General features: G+C 41.7%; 1 protein-coding gene across 7 annotated transcripts in view; it reads right to left on the bottom strand.

The window, feature by feature from the left end:
* The window catches only part of Kiaa0825 (KIAA0825 ortholog), a 441,346-nt gene that overhangs the window by 189,617 nt on the left and 234,706 nt on the right, over positions 1-17,023 (bottom strand). The window contains exon 20 of one of the 7 annotated variants that reach the window (XM_076551990.1): positions 11,914-12,028. The exons of the other annotated variants lie outside the window; for them this stretch is intronic. Within the exon in view, the coding sequence (XP_076408105.1) occupies positions 11,992-12,028 (37 nt within the window). The 3' untranslated portion in view covers positions 11,914-11,991. Of the gene's footprint in view, positions 1-11,913; positions 12,029-17,023 lie in introns of those variants that run through there. 7 annotated transcript variants of the gene reach the window in all.

Raw genomic sequence — 17,023 nt, 5'->3', positions numbered from 1 at the left:
TAAACAGAAAGCAGTGTCATGTTTCACCTGAAAATGAGGCTGTGATTGGGTAGTTCTTCTTCCTCCTCCTCTTTGCCAGTGTGAGAGCAGCTGCCAGAAATTATATATGGAAATATGGAGACAGCAAAATGTTGGAGGATTCACAAGGTTAATTACTGCAATGTGTGTGTGTGTGTGTGTGTGTATATAGGCATTGGGCACTGCCTGTCAATGACAGTCTTAAGTATGTGTCTTTTCACCGGAACTGTCTGTCACCTTTGCCCTTACACTGCTGATGACCTTCTAACCTTTTACAGTGCTGTTTGCTTTTCTCCACCAAACTTGTGTATTTGAAGAACGTTTAGAGGAGATAGAGTGTGCGGGAATTCAGCCCTTTCTCAGGACATGGACCTGTCCCTCCTGTTCCCTCTCTATTGTGTTTCCAGATGGCTACTGATACTCCATGTTAAGTCAACACACGCCATTGTTGAGTTTCCCTGGAGCAGCCCAGCTGGATGCCACCCTCACACAAAGCCCCAGAGGTAGTCAGGTATCCACAGCAGTGCAAAAATATCACTTTGTTCAGCTTCAGTTTATTACAATGAAATGGGCTATGATTAACTTCTAGTTGTAAAACTTCCAATTCTTCTGAGGTGACCCTCTAATGTCAACTTCAGGTCAGGATCCGGTCCTAATCAGGGTATTTTATGGCATTTACTGTCCATAACCTAGCATTACTTTGGCAAGACACATATGGACAAAGAATGTGAGTTAGAGTATGGACATCCCATAACGATATAAATCATGACTTCAATTACTTTTTTCACATTCCAGAGTCTATTCCAAATATTTACTCATATTTTTCACAATGTATAGAGAAACAACTCCAAAAAATGGAAAACATTACTTTATTCAGTTTATTTTATAAACAAAATTGAGTTTGAAGGAAACATCCAATTCAAATGAAATTCAAAATGGATATAATGATGTTTTGCTAATTTAAAGAATGTTCCTCTTCTCAATAGCATTAAAGCATTCAAGAATAAATTAAAATGAGGCCACATTTGAACCTTAAAGCTATATCATCCGACTCCTTATAGTGTATTAAGATATTTGTGAGATTATATCCTCTCTCCATACTCAACTACACACTGCTCTCTACATTCTCTACATTCAACTACATTCCTGCCTCTCTCCATACTCAACCACACACTGCTCCATCCAATAGAAATTTTGATACTATGTGATTGGTCTTGGTTCAATGTTCTCTTCACTAGATTTAGGAAATCACTTCTCACCTTAAACAACTTCATAGTGAAGGGTTCAGGAATATAGAAATATAAAATTATAAGCTTAAGAGATTAAAAACTAACAGTCATCAGCTCTAAATGTTAACTGCTAACAATGGCTGTCTGCTTACAGCCAGGTCCTCTGTCAGCAGCCAGGGGTTAACTTTTAACCCCCTTGCCCCTTGTAGCCAACAACTGCCTGGACCAAAGTTAACTTTTAATATAGTTGTTTCTATGTGACTCCTAGCATGCACCCCGTGCCTACACTATAAAAGGGGGCCAATACCTGCCTCAATTGCCACAACCCCAGAATTCCAACATTGTCTATGGTCTCAGCTAGCTGATAAGCTTTTGTACCCCACGGTATTTTATTATTGTTCTTTTAATTTTTTATTTTTTTATTTTTCTGGAATAAAGTTTGCTTCTGGTTTAATCAATTTTGGTGGTCTGTCCCCCATTATTGCAAGACCCGGGACTCAACAATAGAGCTGTTTTAATTCCTGCTCATTATATCTGAGGTTGCTTGACATGTCTAGATAATGAAATAAGATTTTGTTTTGTGTTTTATGTGATGAGTCTCATTATTAAAGGTATTTGCTCTGATGGGAAGTAAAATGGCAGGAAAAATCTGAAAGGACGAAGGAACTTTGCAAATCTTTCTTCTTCCTGGGCTGCAGACACTTGTGTACAGTCAGTGCCTGGTAGGATTCCCATCCATGGCACTGTTTCTGACTCAGCAGGTCTTGCTACAGCCTGAGGCTATTTCGAAGAGAAGGAACTGGAGGCACAGGCCTAGAGAGCCTGCAGGGTTAGGAGAACAATACGCATTAATGATTTCCCCTGTGTGGTGAAATCAACAAAATAAGGGGCTGGAGACCAGTGGTTAAAAGCTTTTGCTGCTTCCAGAGGACCTGAATCTGGATCCCAGCACCCATTTTGGGCAATTAACAACCCCCCCTAACTCCAGATCCAGGGCATCCAACACCCTCTTGTGTCCTCTTTGAGTACCTGCACACATGTACTCAAACAAACAAAAGCCAATGAGAATGTGTATGTATATATGTATGTATATATTCCTGGGATGTTTCTCTCTTCTCTCTTCTCTCTTCTCTCTTCTCTCTTCTCTCTCCTCTCTCCTCTCTCTCTCTCTCTCTCTCTCTCTCTCTCTCTCTCTCTCTCTCTCTCTCTCTCTCTCTCTCCCCCCTCCATCTCCCTCTCCCCCCCTCCATCTCCCTCTCCCTCTTCCTCTGTGTGTGTGTGTCCGCGCGCGCGTGTGCGTGCGCGTGCGAGTGTGTGTGTGTGTGTGTGTGTGTGTGTGTGTGTGTGTGTGTTGGGGGGGCTGACTTGGTCTTAGCTTTTACTGTGCAAAGACAAAAACAGAAGTCACTGCAGGTCACAGTAGCAGCTTTGGAAATCTCAGCTTTGTTAAAGGCCATCACATATATGTTACTAAATTTCATCAAAAACTTTCCTAAACAACTATATACTCACTACTAAAGCAAATGACTATAATCATGCTGTAAGACTCCAGGAAGGCCACATGTCAATCTTAAAGTTGGTTTTCACTACTTTAAATGATACACAAACTTTTAAACTAAACAGTACAAAATTTTATGTTATGTCTTAAATGTTTCAAAGAACCACAAATCCAAAAAGCCATACAGGAGAATAGATTTTTAAAATAAAGAAGTAAAAGTAAATATTAGGAAGAAATAATAGAAGACATAAAGACATTAATAAATTTTTATGAGATAAAATGATGTCAAACTTGATTTTGTTTTAAAATTTGTTTTATGAAATAAAATATTTCACAGAAAGTTTGGATGAAATTTAACATTTCAAAAATCACATCTCAAACATGAAAGAGTTGAAATTTTGCTGTTAGAGTGTTTGTGGGTAGGACTAGTTTGACAGTTCAGCAGGTGGGATGTGACTTTCACAGTCTGTGGGCAGTTTGCAGGCAGTTCATCACACCTGTGACTGTGGCTGATTAATGAGTCTTTCAGCTCATTGCTACCATCTGAAAAAGGGCTGTGGCCTTTCTGAGCTTCACTGGTTTATTCCACTTAATCTGCGGTCCTGCCTGGGTATCTTCCATAAGAAAATCACACCTGGTTAAAACTGATGAAAACCTCAATATGTCATTTTCCAGACAAGTCAAAAAGCATGTAAATCTAGACAAAAGATGTATTCAAGTAACATGAATGTGGTTTTGTCATAACTTGCCAATCTAAAGAGTAACATAAAAACGCTCTCCTTTAATGACATATTTCATAGTGTCAACTTTTAGAGTGATAATTCCAGATTCCCTGAACTATAGGAGGACTTCTTCAATGTCATCTCTTTTGCTATACACATTATTTTCAAAAGAAGTAGGAGTGCTCTGATCCACCAGGAGATTGTAACTTAGCTTTAAGTTTCTATAAATGATTAGCACAATTGGAGAATCTGAGTCTTGATTAAACCCCTCGCCTTCTCCTAGTCCACAGGAAGCACCGATTTCATTCTTGGAACTTGCATTAGAGCCCAAGGCACAAGGCAGCTCCCTTCTTGAGAACCAAGTCTTGCTTTAGAAATTTTAAAAAGTTAAAATGCAAGCAATTCTCTGCCTAGTCTCTTAAAACAAAGTGTGGGCGAGAAAAGGTGAGAGGAGGCAGATGGAGGACTGGGAGGCTGGTATGTGAAACCCAAACCTGACCTGCTCAGGGCAAAGCAGCCGGAAGCCAAGTCTCAGAAGGCAGGAACACCACAGATTCATTCGAATCACCTTCACAGTTTCTAAACACCCCACGATGTGCACGTGAATACTAAAACTCACTGTCAGGTTAACTACGTGTTATATGTTGTCCAGATGCAAGACCAGCAGCAGTCACCTGTCACTATAGAGAGGGAAGTGGACCCATTTACGTGACAGAGATTCACGGTGCTACGAACTATCAATAAATGGGCAGCAACTAGCCTACAGTTTCCATTTGAAAATTTCCAATTTCTGAGCCACGATATTATCAAATCTTTTGTACATCATAACTCCACAGGTCAACAGCCCCAAGAACTGGAAGGGAATTGGTAAGTTATTGGTAAGTCAATTACTCAGTGCTACACTATCATCTTCTGTTTCCCTGGAAATGGAAACCAACTGAACAGAGTCTAGGTACCATTTCTAGACAGGCACACCCCTCTCCAAGCAAGCATTCGCTTTTACTTTATCATGTCAGATTCTAAGGAAAATTCTTCGTAATCATCATAATTATTACTTTTTTCCCCCAGTTTCTTATTTGAGATCTGAACTAAGAATTATGGAATGAAAGATATGTAATAATCATAAATCTCGGCTTATAATTTTGTTATTTGGAAAGGTTTGAGAGTAGAGTTTTGGCTCCTAAAGTATTCGTTTGTTCAGGAACTTAACTGGACATCATCAACAAAAGTTATATCAGGACTCGTAATGTGTTCTCTTCCCAAATCATTCTAAGGTACATTGGCTAAATACTTTTAAGTCTATATAATGTCCTTCATGTTTATTTTGATAACCCCAAAGAATAAAATATTCACTCATATCCTCAAAAAGTGGTACCTCAAATAAGTTGGAAAATGAAAACATGAGTTTCTGAATTTACATCTATTATGGTGGTTTATTATTCACAGTAAGTCCCTCAAGAAAAATGTTTTCTAACCATAAAATGAGAAGATTTAAGATTTATTTCCATATAAAATAACACACATTTTAAAAGAACTTCCAAGGGCACAGAATGCTGTTAAAGAATAACCAAGGTGATTTCTTGTTTCCATTCACTAAAGATGAAAATTAAACCACACAAACAAATGTACTAAGCCACCATCTTCTGCTCCTGTCTGTGGCAGATATTGCCAATTAATCACAGCATTAGAGAAAAATCACTGTGCTGGAATTCACAACTCAGAACTCTTTCCATTTGGGAGTGGAGGGCTTAATCGTTCTATCTAAAGAGATATAAAAGAATAACAAGTAACCGATAAAACGTTATTTTCAGTTACCAGCACAAGGACATCATGATTGACAGCATATGAATCTGTCCCCGACAGACAGCACAGCACCACAGAGGGATGTACTATACAACTAAACATTTTTGTATTAGTATAACATAGTTTCGAATGCTATTTTCACTTAAAGGAGAAAGTGACCAGATCTCCTTTAGGTGGTATTTTTCAAACGAAGTTAGGAAAATTGAGCTCTAGTTTTGGTTTTACAAGTACATGGTGCTTATTTAGGGTGTGCCAAACTATCAGACTTCCACAGCTGAAGCTTGGTTCATAGACTTGGATTTTGTGGATATCCCCTGACAAAAATCATATCCTGCAAAGCAGTTGGCTAGTCTTCCAGTAATGAGGCAACCAGTAAAGGAAACATTCGCAGATGTACTTGGAATCACTTGCTAGATCGAGGAGGTAAAATGTCCCAAAGGTCCATAAGGCTTGTATTATAAGCACCCAGCAAAGGAGACTATTGAGAGGTGATGGAGTTGTTACAAGGGAGATTTTAGGTCACTGGAATATTCTTTCAATGAGAATGTGAAACCTACTGTGAGCTAAAATAAGCCTTTCTTCATTTTAAGTCAATTATCTCATGTATTTTGTTATAGTAACAAAAGATTGGGTAACATAGAAACCAAATGGTTTCTAGATGGAGTATTTTTGCATAAAAACTAAAAAAATCAAGAAAAAAAAGAACCATCTAAATACACCGAAACCTTTTTAAACTTTGGAGTTCTTCATACGTTAAAATAATTAAATGTGAATGTCAATGATCCGACTGGGATCAGAGTCAATGCTTTTTGAGGGCAGGACTCCCATCTCCTGCTGTGTAGATATCATCTCTCGTGGTAAATCCTACACCAAAGCACACATTAGTCATACCATCTGCTGCTCTGGGGAGAAAGCTGCACATTTTCAAGTATGGCAACCCTCCACTACAGCATAATGAAGAAAATGAAAAACATATCGGCAAACCGAACACTTCAGGGAAATTGCATTTTCAAATTGTGTGCTGTTTTCCTTTTAAAGAAGTAAAATTATTAAATAAAATGTGTGAGAGGAAGCAAATATTCTTCCTGGTAGCAAAATTACGGATGCTTTTACTTTGTGAAGAATAACATTATTTCCAATGAGTGTATTGAAATCACACATCTAATAAACATTCAGACTTGTTATGAAGGAGCATCTATACGTTTGCTGAAACACAACTTCAGCTTTAAATTCCTTGCTAGATTTAGCTGAAGGCTAAAAGGGAACAGTTAATCGGCAACCAACTGTACTTTGTTTCATCTTCCGAGACCTAATGGAGACTATAATTTAATTTAAGGTCATCTCAGGCAAGTCCATTTGGGGCAGAAACCCGACCATTCTGACATGCAAACAGCTCCCCGTCTCTTGAGCATTCCCACTGCCATTCAGAGACAAACTCAAGCACTAGACAGCAGACTGCCACTCCCGAAGAGACTGTAAGAACTGAGTGACGAAGAGCAAGACAAATTGGGCACACCTCTCCTGCTTCACCAAGGCCACTATTAAACGAGCACATCTTGACACGAGAGCCATCAATCACATGCCAAAAGTGTCCTTATGAGGGTGCATCCCATTGATGCTGTGCAAAATAAGGCAAATTGGATTTTAGCAGCAGACTCCAAGGCCATTTGATCTATGAATTGCACAGGCCTGCAATTGCTTTACACATGTCCAAGAAGCTTCGGGGTCATCCTAAGTCAAGGATTTGAGAGAAAGACTCTTACTCTTTCGAGAGTCTGCAGTAATAGGCCTGAGAGCACCAGTCATCTTCCCCACATTCCTCCCTCAGCTCAGCATGCAGCTCTGTCCTAGGCAGCCTAGCATCCACCCAATTGTCTCTGTGTTGTAAACAGAACTTACTGAACAGTGGAAATGCAGTGACGAGACTGCGGCTTTGCTAAAATAGCATGCATGCAGCACTCTACCGGTAGCAGACAGCCTTCTGTTACTATGACCAAATGCCCGAGATAAGCAACTTAGTAACAAAAAGGGTTTGTTTTGCTCATCATTTCAGAGATTTCAGCTCATACCCAGTTGGCTTTGTTGGTTTGGGGCCTATGGTGAAATAAGACACCTAAGACACCGTGGAGGGGTTCATGGTGCAGAAAAGCTTTTTGCCTCATTTACATGAAAGGAAGAGAAGGAGAAGGGACTGGGCTCCAAAGGTACCCTTTAAGAGCATTTGCCCAGTGACCCAATTCTTCCACGAGGCCCTTCTTAAAGTTCCAACACTTTCCAAATTCACCACAGGCTGGGGAGCAGGCCTCCATTACAAGAGGAACAGCTTAGATGCCAACTTCAGCACCAACTCCAGACTACAACGCCTCGAGCCTTGCTTATCTGACTGTACTATGCTGTCCTCATCTCATCACAGAACACCCGACAGAAACAACCTAAAGCACAGAAGACTGGGTCCTGGTTTCTGATTCTCATGGCAGGGGAAGCATGTGGCCGAGGGTGACCAGGAAGCAGACAGTTGACGACGGCACCAAAAGCAGGCATCCCACTCAAGGCTGACTCCTAGTGGTCTCCATCTTCCTACCAAGTCCCACGTCCCAAAGGTCCCAGAACCTCCCCAAATATTACAGGGTCCCGATGTGATCCTGCAGACAACATTTAAGACTCAGTTCTAACATGGACCGGCACAGCTTCTCTTACATTTCTTGACTTCCTCTCTATCATTTGCTTTATCTGTCTACTGTAACTTTCTATTGTAGGTGCACAGAAACTTGTCTGAACCTCAGTTATAGCTATATTCATTGCTTTGTTTTTTAAAGACATTTACTTACACTAGAATCTGAATTTTTTGAGAGCTATGTCTGACTTATTTCCTTATCTGCTGTACCCAGGGAATGTTGGACAAACAGGTAAACAAACAGTCACACATCTACTTACCCAATGTCTGTCTTGCTAGACTCAAGAGTAGGATGAGGTCTTAAAACCTTGTCTACTTCAATTAATAAATGTGATTTCTTGAAACTGAGAAGCTTTTGTAGGGCAAAGGACACGGTCAATAAGACCAAACGACAATCTACAGAATGGGAAAAGATCTTCACCAACCCCACATCTGACAGAGGGCTGATCTCCAAAATATATAAAGAACTCAAAAAGCTAGACATCAAAATACTGAACAATCCAATTAAAAAATGGGCTACAGAGCTTAACAGAGAATTCTCAACAGAAGAATCTTAAATGGCTGAAAGACATTTGACAAAAGGAATTGCTCAACATCCTTAGTCATCAGGGAAATGCAAATCAAAACAACTCTGAGAAACCATCTTACACCTGTCAAAATGGCTAAGATCAAAAACAATGAAGACAGCTTATGTTGGAGAGGATGTGGAGTAAGGGGAACACTCCTCCACTGTTGGTGGGAATGCAAACTTGTACAGCCACTCTGGAAATCAGTATGGTGGTTTCTCAGAAGTTGGGAATAATTCTTCCTCAAGACCCCTATACCACTCTTGGGCATATACCCTAGGAATGCTCAATCTTACCACAAGGACACATGCTCAACTATGTTCATATCAGCATTATTCATAATAGCAAGAACCTGGAAACAATCTAGATGCCCCTCAACTGAAGAATGGATAAAGAAAATATGGCACATATACACAATGGAGTACTACTCAGCATTAAAAAATAATGATATCATGATATTTGCAGGCAAATGGATGGAACTAGAAAATATCATCTCGAGTGAGGTAACCCAGACTCAGAAGGACAAACATAGTATGTACTCACTCATAAGTGGATAATAAATGTGAAGGAAGGAATGGCCAGACTGCAACCCACAACTCCAGAGAGGCTAGCTAACAGGGAAAGACCCTAGGAGGGACACATGGATGACCCTGTGAAGGAGAATTGGGTGAGATCTACATGAGTGGACTGGGAGTGTGTGTGTGGGGTGGCAGAGGGCAAGGAGTGGGGGAAGAGAACATAGAGTAATGGGAGGGTCAAGATGGAACAGGGACAGAATGGGAGGGCAGGAAGGAAGATAACATGATAGATGAGGACATCATGGGAATAGGAAGAGGCAAAGTGCTGGGGAGGCTCTCGGGAATCCACAAGGTTGACCCCACCTTAGTCTGCTGGCAGTGGTCCAGAGGGTGCCTGGACCAGTCTACTCTGGTGACCAGCCTAGCAAATAACTTAGCTGTCATCATAGAGCCTTTGTCCAGTGATTTATGGAGGCAGATACAGAGATCCACGGCCAGGCACCAGACTGAGCTCTGGGAATCCAATTCATGAGAGAGAGGAGAGATTCCACAGGCGAGGGACATCAAAATCATGATGGGAGGATGTGCAGAGATGACCAGCCACACTAGTGGAGGCCCATGAACTGTGGACTGGTGGTTGTGGAGCCCCCATGGGACTGGACTAGGCCCTCTGGACATGGAAGATGGTTGTTTAACTCATACTGTTTTGGGGGCACCCAGGCAGGGGGATCAGGATCTGTCCCTGGTGCATCTGGGCAGGCTTCTGGGAATCCAGTGTCTGTGGTGTGACACCTTGCACAGCCTTGGTGCAGTGGGAAGGGGCTTGGACCTGCCTAGGCTCAGTGTGCCAGGCTCTGCTGACTCCCCATGGGAGACCTCGATTTGGGGGATGTGGGGATGCGGGGTGGCTTGGGAAAGAGGGCTGGTGGGTGGGAGGAGGAAGGAGGGGGATCTGTGGATAGTATGTGGAGTGAGTAGAAAATTTCTTAATAAAGAAAAATGAAAGAAAAAAATCTCGTCTACTTTAGTGGGTTAAATAATACTCTTCTTATGTCTGCCAGCATACATTTTCTCTGCATAATAAAATACTAAGGCTCTAGACTGTCCTTTATACAAACTTATGTGTGGTAGGGAATGCTAACTGTGTCTGTACTGGCTGATGTGTGTCAGCTTGACACCAGTTAGAGTCATCAGAGAGGAAGGCGCCTCAGCTGAGGACATGACTCCACGAAATCTAGCCATAAGGCACTGTCTCAATTTGTGGTCAGTGGGGAGGTCCCAGCCCATGGCGGGTGGTGCCATCCCTGGGCTGGTGGCCCTGGGTTCTCCCAAGCAAGCCAGCGGGAAGCAAGCCAGTAAGCAGCATCCCTCTGCCCATGGCCTCTGCCTCAGCTCCTGTCTCAAGGATCGTGCCCTGTTTGAGTTCCCCTCCTGACTTCCTGCAGTGATGAACAATGAGGCTGAAGTGTAAGCCTAATTAATTTTCCTCCCCAACTTGCTTTTCGGCCATGGTGTTTTGTCGCAGCAACAGGAACCCTGACTAAGACTAACTAGTGCCAGCATAGTGAAGTGTTTCTGGGACAAACCTGATCATGTTCTGAGGAGAGTTGTGGAAGGACTTTGGAACTTGGGGCTAGAAGGGCCACTGAGTGTTAAGAGCTCTGTGGGATGTTCTGTGGGAGCATCAAAGATAAGGACCTGAGAGCAGTGCAGAGGATGCGATGGGGCCACTTGTTATTCCGAATTAAGATTCTGTGGTTCTGGTTAGCTGGGGCTAAGGAATCAGCTGTGATTAACTGGGACCATAACTCCAAAAGCAAAACTACTTTGCTTTGCTGGGATACTTGATGCTGGTCAGCTGGAGTTAAGAAATTAGTAGTGATTAAAAAGCATCACAGAGTTGAACTCTTTTGGGAAGTGTCCCTGAGAGCACAGAGAAGCTGTGTTCCAGAAGTGGCCAACACTAGCATTGTTTAGTTTCTAATAAGCACATGTGATTTAAAATAATTTTGTAAAGTTTTTCATAAATCCATTAGCAAAGCCTGTTTGTTGGAGATATTCCTTAATTCAGAAAGTTCTGAAACAAAAGGAAGCCACCCCAGCACGATCCACTGGGGCTGGAACCTGAACCTGAAAAGCACCCTCTTACGTGCTGCACCTACAGCACAGGTGACAAGCAGGAGGCACCTGAGATATCTCACCAGGGGCCGCCAGGTGTCAAAAGTACCAGTGATGTCAGGATGACGTGTGCTGAAAATGAACGCGGGTTACTTCGTTCATAGATGCCCTGGGACTTTGGAAAATAGGAACTTTTTAAAGAGTTGTAAGGACTGGAGAAGGATTTAATGATGGCCATGAGCTGATCTTGCAGGAGAAGAACTGAGAGACACCAGTTGAGGGAAGCACAGGGCCTAAGCCTGGACAACGTTTACTTTTTTAATCCACACAGAGCTCTCACGTATGGGTTTTAGGAAGTGCTCAGCTCCCACAGTCCTTCACTCTGCACGAGTCCTCTCTTCAGCAGCTTCGTCTGTCTCTCGGCTGAAGGAATGCTTTGCTGTGGGATGGTCTGTATGTCAAATTGTTCTGATTGGTCAATAAAACACTGATTGGCCAGTGGCCAGGCAGGAAGTAGGTGGGACAAGGAGAGAGGAGAATTCTGGGAAGTGGAAGGCTGAGGCAGAGAGACACTGCCAGCCACCGCCATGACCAGCCACATGTGAAGACACCGGTAAGCCACCAGCCACGTGGCAAGGCATAGATTTATAGAAATGGATTAATTTAAGCTGTAAGAACAGTTAGCAAGAAGCCTGCCACGGCCATACAGTTTGTAAGCAATATAAGTCTCTGTGTTTACTTGGTTGGGTTTGAGCGGCTGTGGGACTGGCAGGTGACAAAGATTTGTCCCAACTGTGGGCAAGGCAGGAAAACTCAAGCTACAATGCTTAGTCCTGGTCAGTAAATTATGTTTCATCTTGTAACTGATGGAGCGGGAGTACCCTGCCATGGTTATAACATATCACATAAACATGACTAAGAAAAGAACACAAATCAGCTGATGTTTTTACAAAAGCATAGAGAGGAGCGAAATGAGTTGATAATATAAATTAAATTCTGTGTGTTTCAATGCAAGGAGCCAATACTATAATTTTAAGTTGACAAATTTGTAAAAACAAGAATGTAGAATATCCCTTAAACAACTTATGAACCTAAATTAATAAATCCAAAACTATTTCATGCAATTACAGTTGGAGAGGAATTTATGTGACTGAAGAACTAGGGAGAGGTATTTTATATTCCATATCTGATCATCTTTTACCATTTGAAATTTTTCAAGACAGGGTTTCTCTGTGTAGCCCTGGCTATCCTGGAACTTGCTTTGTAGACCCGAATGGCATTGAACTCACAGAGATCTGCCTATCTCTGCCTCCCAAGTGCTGGGATTAGCGCACGCCGCCGCCACCACCACCAGGCTATATGTATATATTTTTATATTTTGTAACAAAATAAATTTTGACATTAAGATAAATATTCAGGTTACTAAACTTGATTTTTAAAGACTTTCTCAAGACTGCACAGTATGGAGTAAAGAGAAAAGGTTTAGAAATAGGTCCCCAGGTCCATTACAGTGAGACCGCCATTGACAGTATTAGGAAACAATACAGATCCTCTAAGTGTTGTACAGACATGGCAAGCCTGCAGCACATTGGGAAAATCAACAACATGTTCTATACAAAGAAGGAGCAACAGTATTAGTTGTTGCTCAGATTTGCTGTATTTACTTGTATTTAATAGACATAAATCTATCCACCATTATATCATAGGGAAATATCTTCAAAGAGAGTACTTGCTCATTTTATGTTGTTTATAAGCAAGTGAGATACTCAGTGATGATCAATGTGCCTTCAAGCTGTCCGTAGCAATTTTACCCTCAGTCAGACTGACTCAGTGGGTCTATGGCACCTACTCCTGATGCAACCTATGTGAGAACTTTTTGCAGGAAACATCACAGAGGCTTTGGAATCTGAACAGTATTTAACGGGGGAAATACTTAAAGAAGTAGTCATTGAAAAAAGAATGTGCTCTATAGAAGCAAGTTTTTAAATAGCTTTTGATCCATTGCAAGAACCCAAAGTGCCAGCATGTGAATGCATAATTAGGTAGATGAAAATTTATTACAAAGTAAATTTTGGTTCACGGTGACAAGCAAAAAATTCTCCCAAGACTGTTTTTGAGAAAATTATTATACCTTCCTTTCATCAGAATGTTGCCAATTCTGCATTTCTGTCAGCAGCACTTAACATATTTATTTAGGTTGTCTATTTTCTCACTCAAGTAATGGAGACCTTGTTTAAATTGCATCCTTGTTAACTTACATAATTCACAGTTACTTATTCTTGCCATATATAAGAACCCGTTTTTCGTATCCACCATGTCCCCCCACCTCAACTCTCCTTAACGTCCTTGGGTAGTTCTGTGTCCTTGTCACTGTGTTACTTTGAAACTTTGGTGGTCCTCTCAAATCCACTAGTCAAAGGCCAGTCACAGCCCCAATGCCAGACCAATCTACGTACTAAGTTTATCTTCCAAAGTTTCAACATGAGAAAGCTCTCTTTCTTGAAAGGACTAGAAATAACAAAATCAAATTGGACTTTTAGAAGAAACTATGGGAGATTCTTATTGAGTAACTTGAATCTTAGTTATTAGATTCTTATTGAGTAACTTGAAACATTAGTTATTAGGTTTGTCAGAAACAAAAATCTAAGATCTGTCAAAGTACAGTGCTGTATTGCTTGATGATTAGGGACACATTCTGAGAAATGAGTCGTTAGGCTGTTCTGTCATCATGCAAAGATCACACAACCCAAGAAGGCTTCGATGTTAAGGGTACGGTCTCATCTCATAGGACTCGACCATATGTGTGATTCAGCACAGACTGAAACGTTGCCCAGCCCATCGGCGTTTATGTATATTCCCTAGAAAATTGTTATTTTATTCAAACAAATGCCTTGACCACAGTAGATGCTTGAGAATGTGTGGTGACTAAAGCACAAGTCTTCAGAACCATTAGACCAAAGTAGTGAAGAACATGGACTTGAATCAGAAACCGAACACCATTCTTTAGACTTCCGTGCCTTGGTTTTATTACTAATGAAAGGATGACACTGATCTATCTCATAAGGTTACTGGAGGATCAATGTCACACCACGTGTGTAAATAACCTCAAGCCATGCAGCACACTCGCTCCACTGTCCTCACTCTCATCGGGATTGTTGCAAGGCTATGCAGCTGACCAGGAGTAGGGCTGTTCCCGAAAGCACTGCACACTGAGTAAGGATTGTTCCATTTGAATACCAGTTGCTGTTACATGGTTATGGTAAGGGCCAAAAGAGATCTGTGTGGAAACGTTGTGTATACCACAAAGAACAACAGACATGCGCTTCTCACTAGAGAACGGTATTGATGTGTTTGTTTGGTTTGTGCACCAGTTCCCTCAGATTCGGTGTTAAATTTAATCATCCTAAATATACACGAAGCAAGCTCTGTGCAGACACCATGCTGCTGTAGGAATTCTGGATGGGAGTGTAGCCTTCTGTTTCAGAAGATAAAATGACGGAGGGAGTAACTGAGGCCAAGGACTTTTGATTGAGGTGGGAAGAAATTGGTCCTCCACGGAGCTGGGACATACGCAAACAAACAGCAACAGACAGCAACTTTGAACGCCATGGCATGGGTAAGTGTGTAATAACTGGAGGTGTATACTCACAAGACCAGCATCTTTCCTGAAGCCCACCTCCCTATACCCCTGCAGCCTGCTGCTGCACCAGGAATTTACTGTCGTAAACAACTATAAACATTAGATCAATGGCAGCTGAGCCTGCTAATGGTTACTTGGGAATGCTGGGTGTGCAGTTTGAGGCCAGAGACAATAATACCTGTTGTCCACCCATGGTAGGACACACAGTCACCTGATACAGGGTCTTGGTAGGGTGCACACTATCATCTGATACAGAGTAAAGTCACTTAATATTTGTTAGTAAAGGCAAACAACACCACTGATCAACAGCTCTTTTCAACACATTTTCTAATCTTTTCCTTTCAGATGCATGGTTATTGTCCACCTGGAAAGGCCCCAAAGTGATAGCCAGAAATCTGCCACCACCACCCCTTCGGCTGTTCCTGCCATCATATTTAATTGTGTTTGCTCAACTTGAAGCCAAACTCATATGCAGTATATTTAGGTAGTTAAAATAGCATAGCATTCTACTGTATTCAAGGGTTATTTTCAACACCACCATTCTTGGGCATTAGTCTGAGTAAATAAGGTAAAGAGAAGAGAAGCAACATAAATTTGTTCCTGTGGCAAGGCAAACAATATCAAATGGCAATCTGGAGCTCGGCCATGGAGGAAGAAACAGAGCTTGCCTTCGACACACTCTCCAGAAATGCAATCACCATCTCGTTCGATGGTCTGGATTTATTTTAAAGTGAGAGAGAGTGAAAGCAGGAATGGAATAGTAAGAAGCAGGGGATAAGAACCTTGATGATTTCAAAAGATCAATGCACAATCACAGCACTCACTCTTCCAGGGCGTTAAAGGGTGAAGTGTAGAACTGATCTATGTGCTGGGTTTCTGAACCTCCAGGAGTTTTTATTTTCTATAATGGCAAACTTTCTAAGTTGAAACACATATATCAATGATACATATTCAGGATCTCTCTCATAAGATTTCAGATATTTCAGTTTCTTCAAATGTCTCAGAAAATAAATCACTCATAATTAATTTACAAAGGCTGGAGACGACTGGCAGCTGACGCCATCTGAAGTTCTCACCTCCTGGTCTGTGTCATTTCACGACACAAACCCCTCCCTCAAATGTCAGGAGACTTACGAACCAGACAGTGGATAAACTGGCTTTGTTGCTGACAGGGTTATGGCTCGAAGTAGGCCAATTAATTAAAAATAAAGACCAGCTTCCTGTTCTTTTAATCTGAGCCAAATTTCACATAATAAAAATAATAAAAATAAACCAGGCATTTTAAAGAGAAATAGTACAACTAACCTGAATGCCATCCAAATGTTGAAAATGGAGAGGCTAGATATTTTGCTATAGTTTTTTAACTTGATATTTACCAGAGAACATTTTGCATTCCTACATGGCCATTAATACAGCATCACATTTAGGGACAACCCACCCTGTGCTCACCTGCTAGGAGCCAACTTTTTCCTGAACCTTCCTAGCCCTCATTGATAGTTACTTTGGCTCATACTGCCGAGAGCCCACGGTGCCCAGGTTGTTCAAGGCATCGCTGCTGGCGTTGAAACAAAGCAGGTACTAATCTCATAGAACTCACACTTTGCTGCATATGATTGAAAAAACAGAAATGACGATCGAGACTTCCGTCATAATTAGTTAAGAAAACGCCACAGAGAACAGAATGGAGGGCGACTCGCATGGCTCACAGACCTTTTTAAACAGGGGGTAAGGAAAGAGCAATCACTTTCAGAAGGGAATATCTGTCCCAGATTGGATGGTGTTGTCCTTGTGAATTGCTGGGGGACCTCACTGTGGGAAATGGAGAGTTCAAGGAACCTGAAAAAGGCAGTCTACAGAGTGTCATGGACTAGAGAGAGGCACTTGGATGTGAGACTATAGATGGAGCACAGGGCACGTCACTGACAAGGACTCATCAGGGTGGCCACTTTAAGCCTTACTCAGCCTTTGGAATCAGCACAGAAACTGCCTATGTAATAAAAGCCAGAACTGCTCTAGATGCAGATGTTCCTGGCACCCAGGCTTCTCTTGAATACATTCGGACTGCCTCTCAAGTACTCAGCTCCAGGTCCCTTCTCATGAATGGCTGTCCTGGCCTCCTGATTCTTGACGTTTTTCTTCCTGATTGTCTTCCAAACCCACATGCCCTATGCCTGGATAGCTCTCTTGTCTAGCCTTATCTGTTCATTTAGGCCTGGAATTGCCACAAATTTGGTGGC

This window comes from Peromyscus maniculatus, chromosome 15 (assembly GCF_049852395.1).
Source record: "Peromyscus maniculatus bairdii isolate BWxNUB_F1_BW_parent chromosome 15, HU_Pman_BW_mat_3.1, whole genome shotgun sequence".
Classification (NCBI taxonomy): domain Eukaryota; kingdom Metazoa; phylum Chordata; class Mammalia; order Rodentia; family Cricetidae; genus Peromyscus; species Peromyscus maniculatus.
Note: the sequence above shows the minus strand (reverse complement) of the source record. Positions and strands in the feature narration are given on the sequence as shown.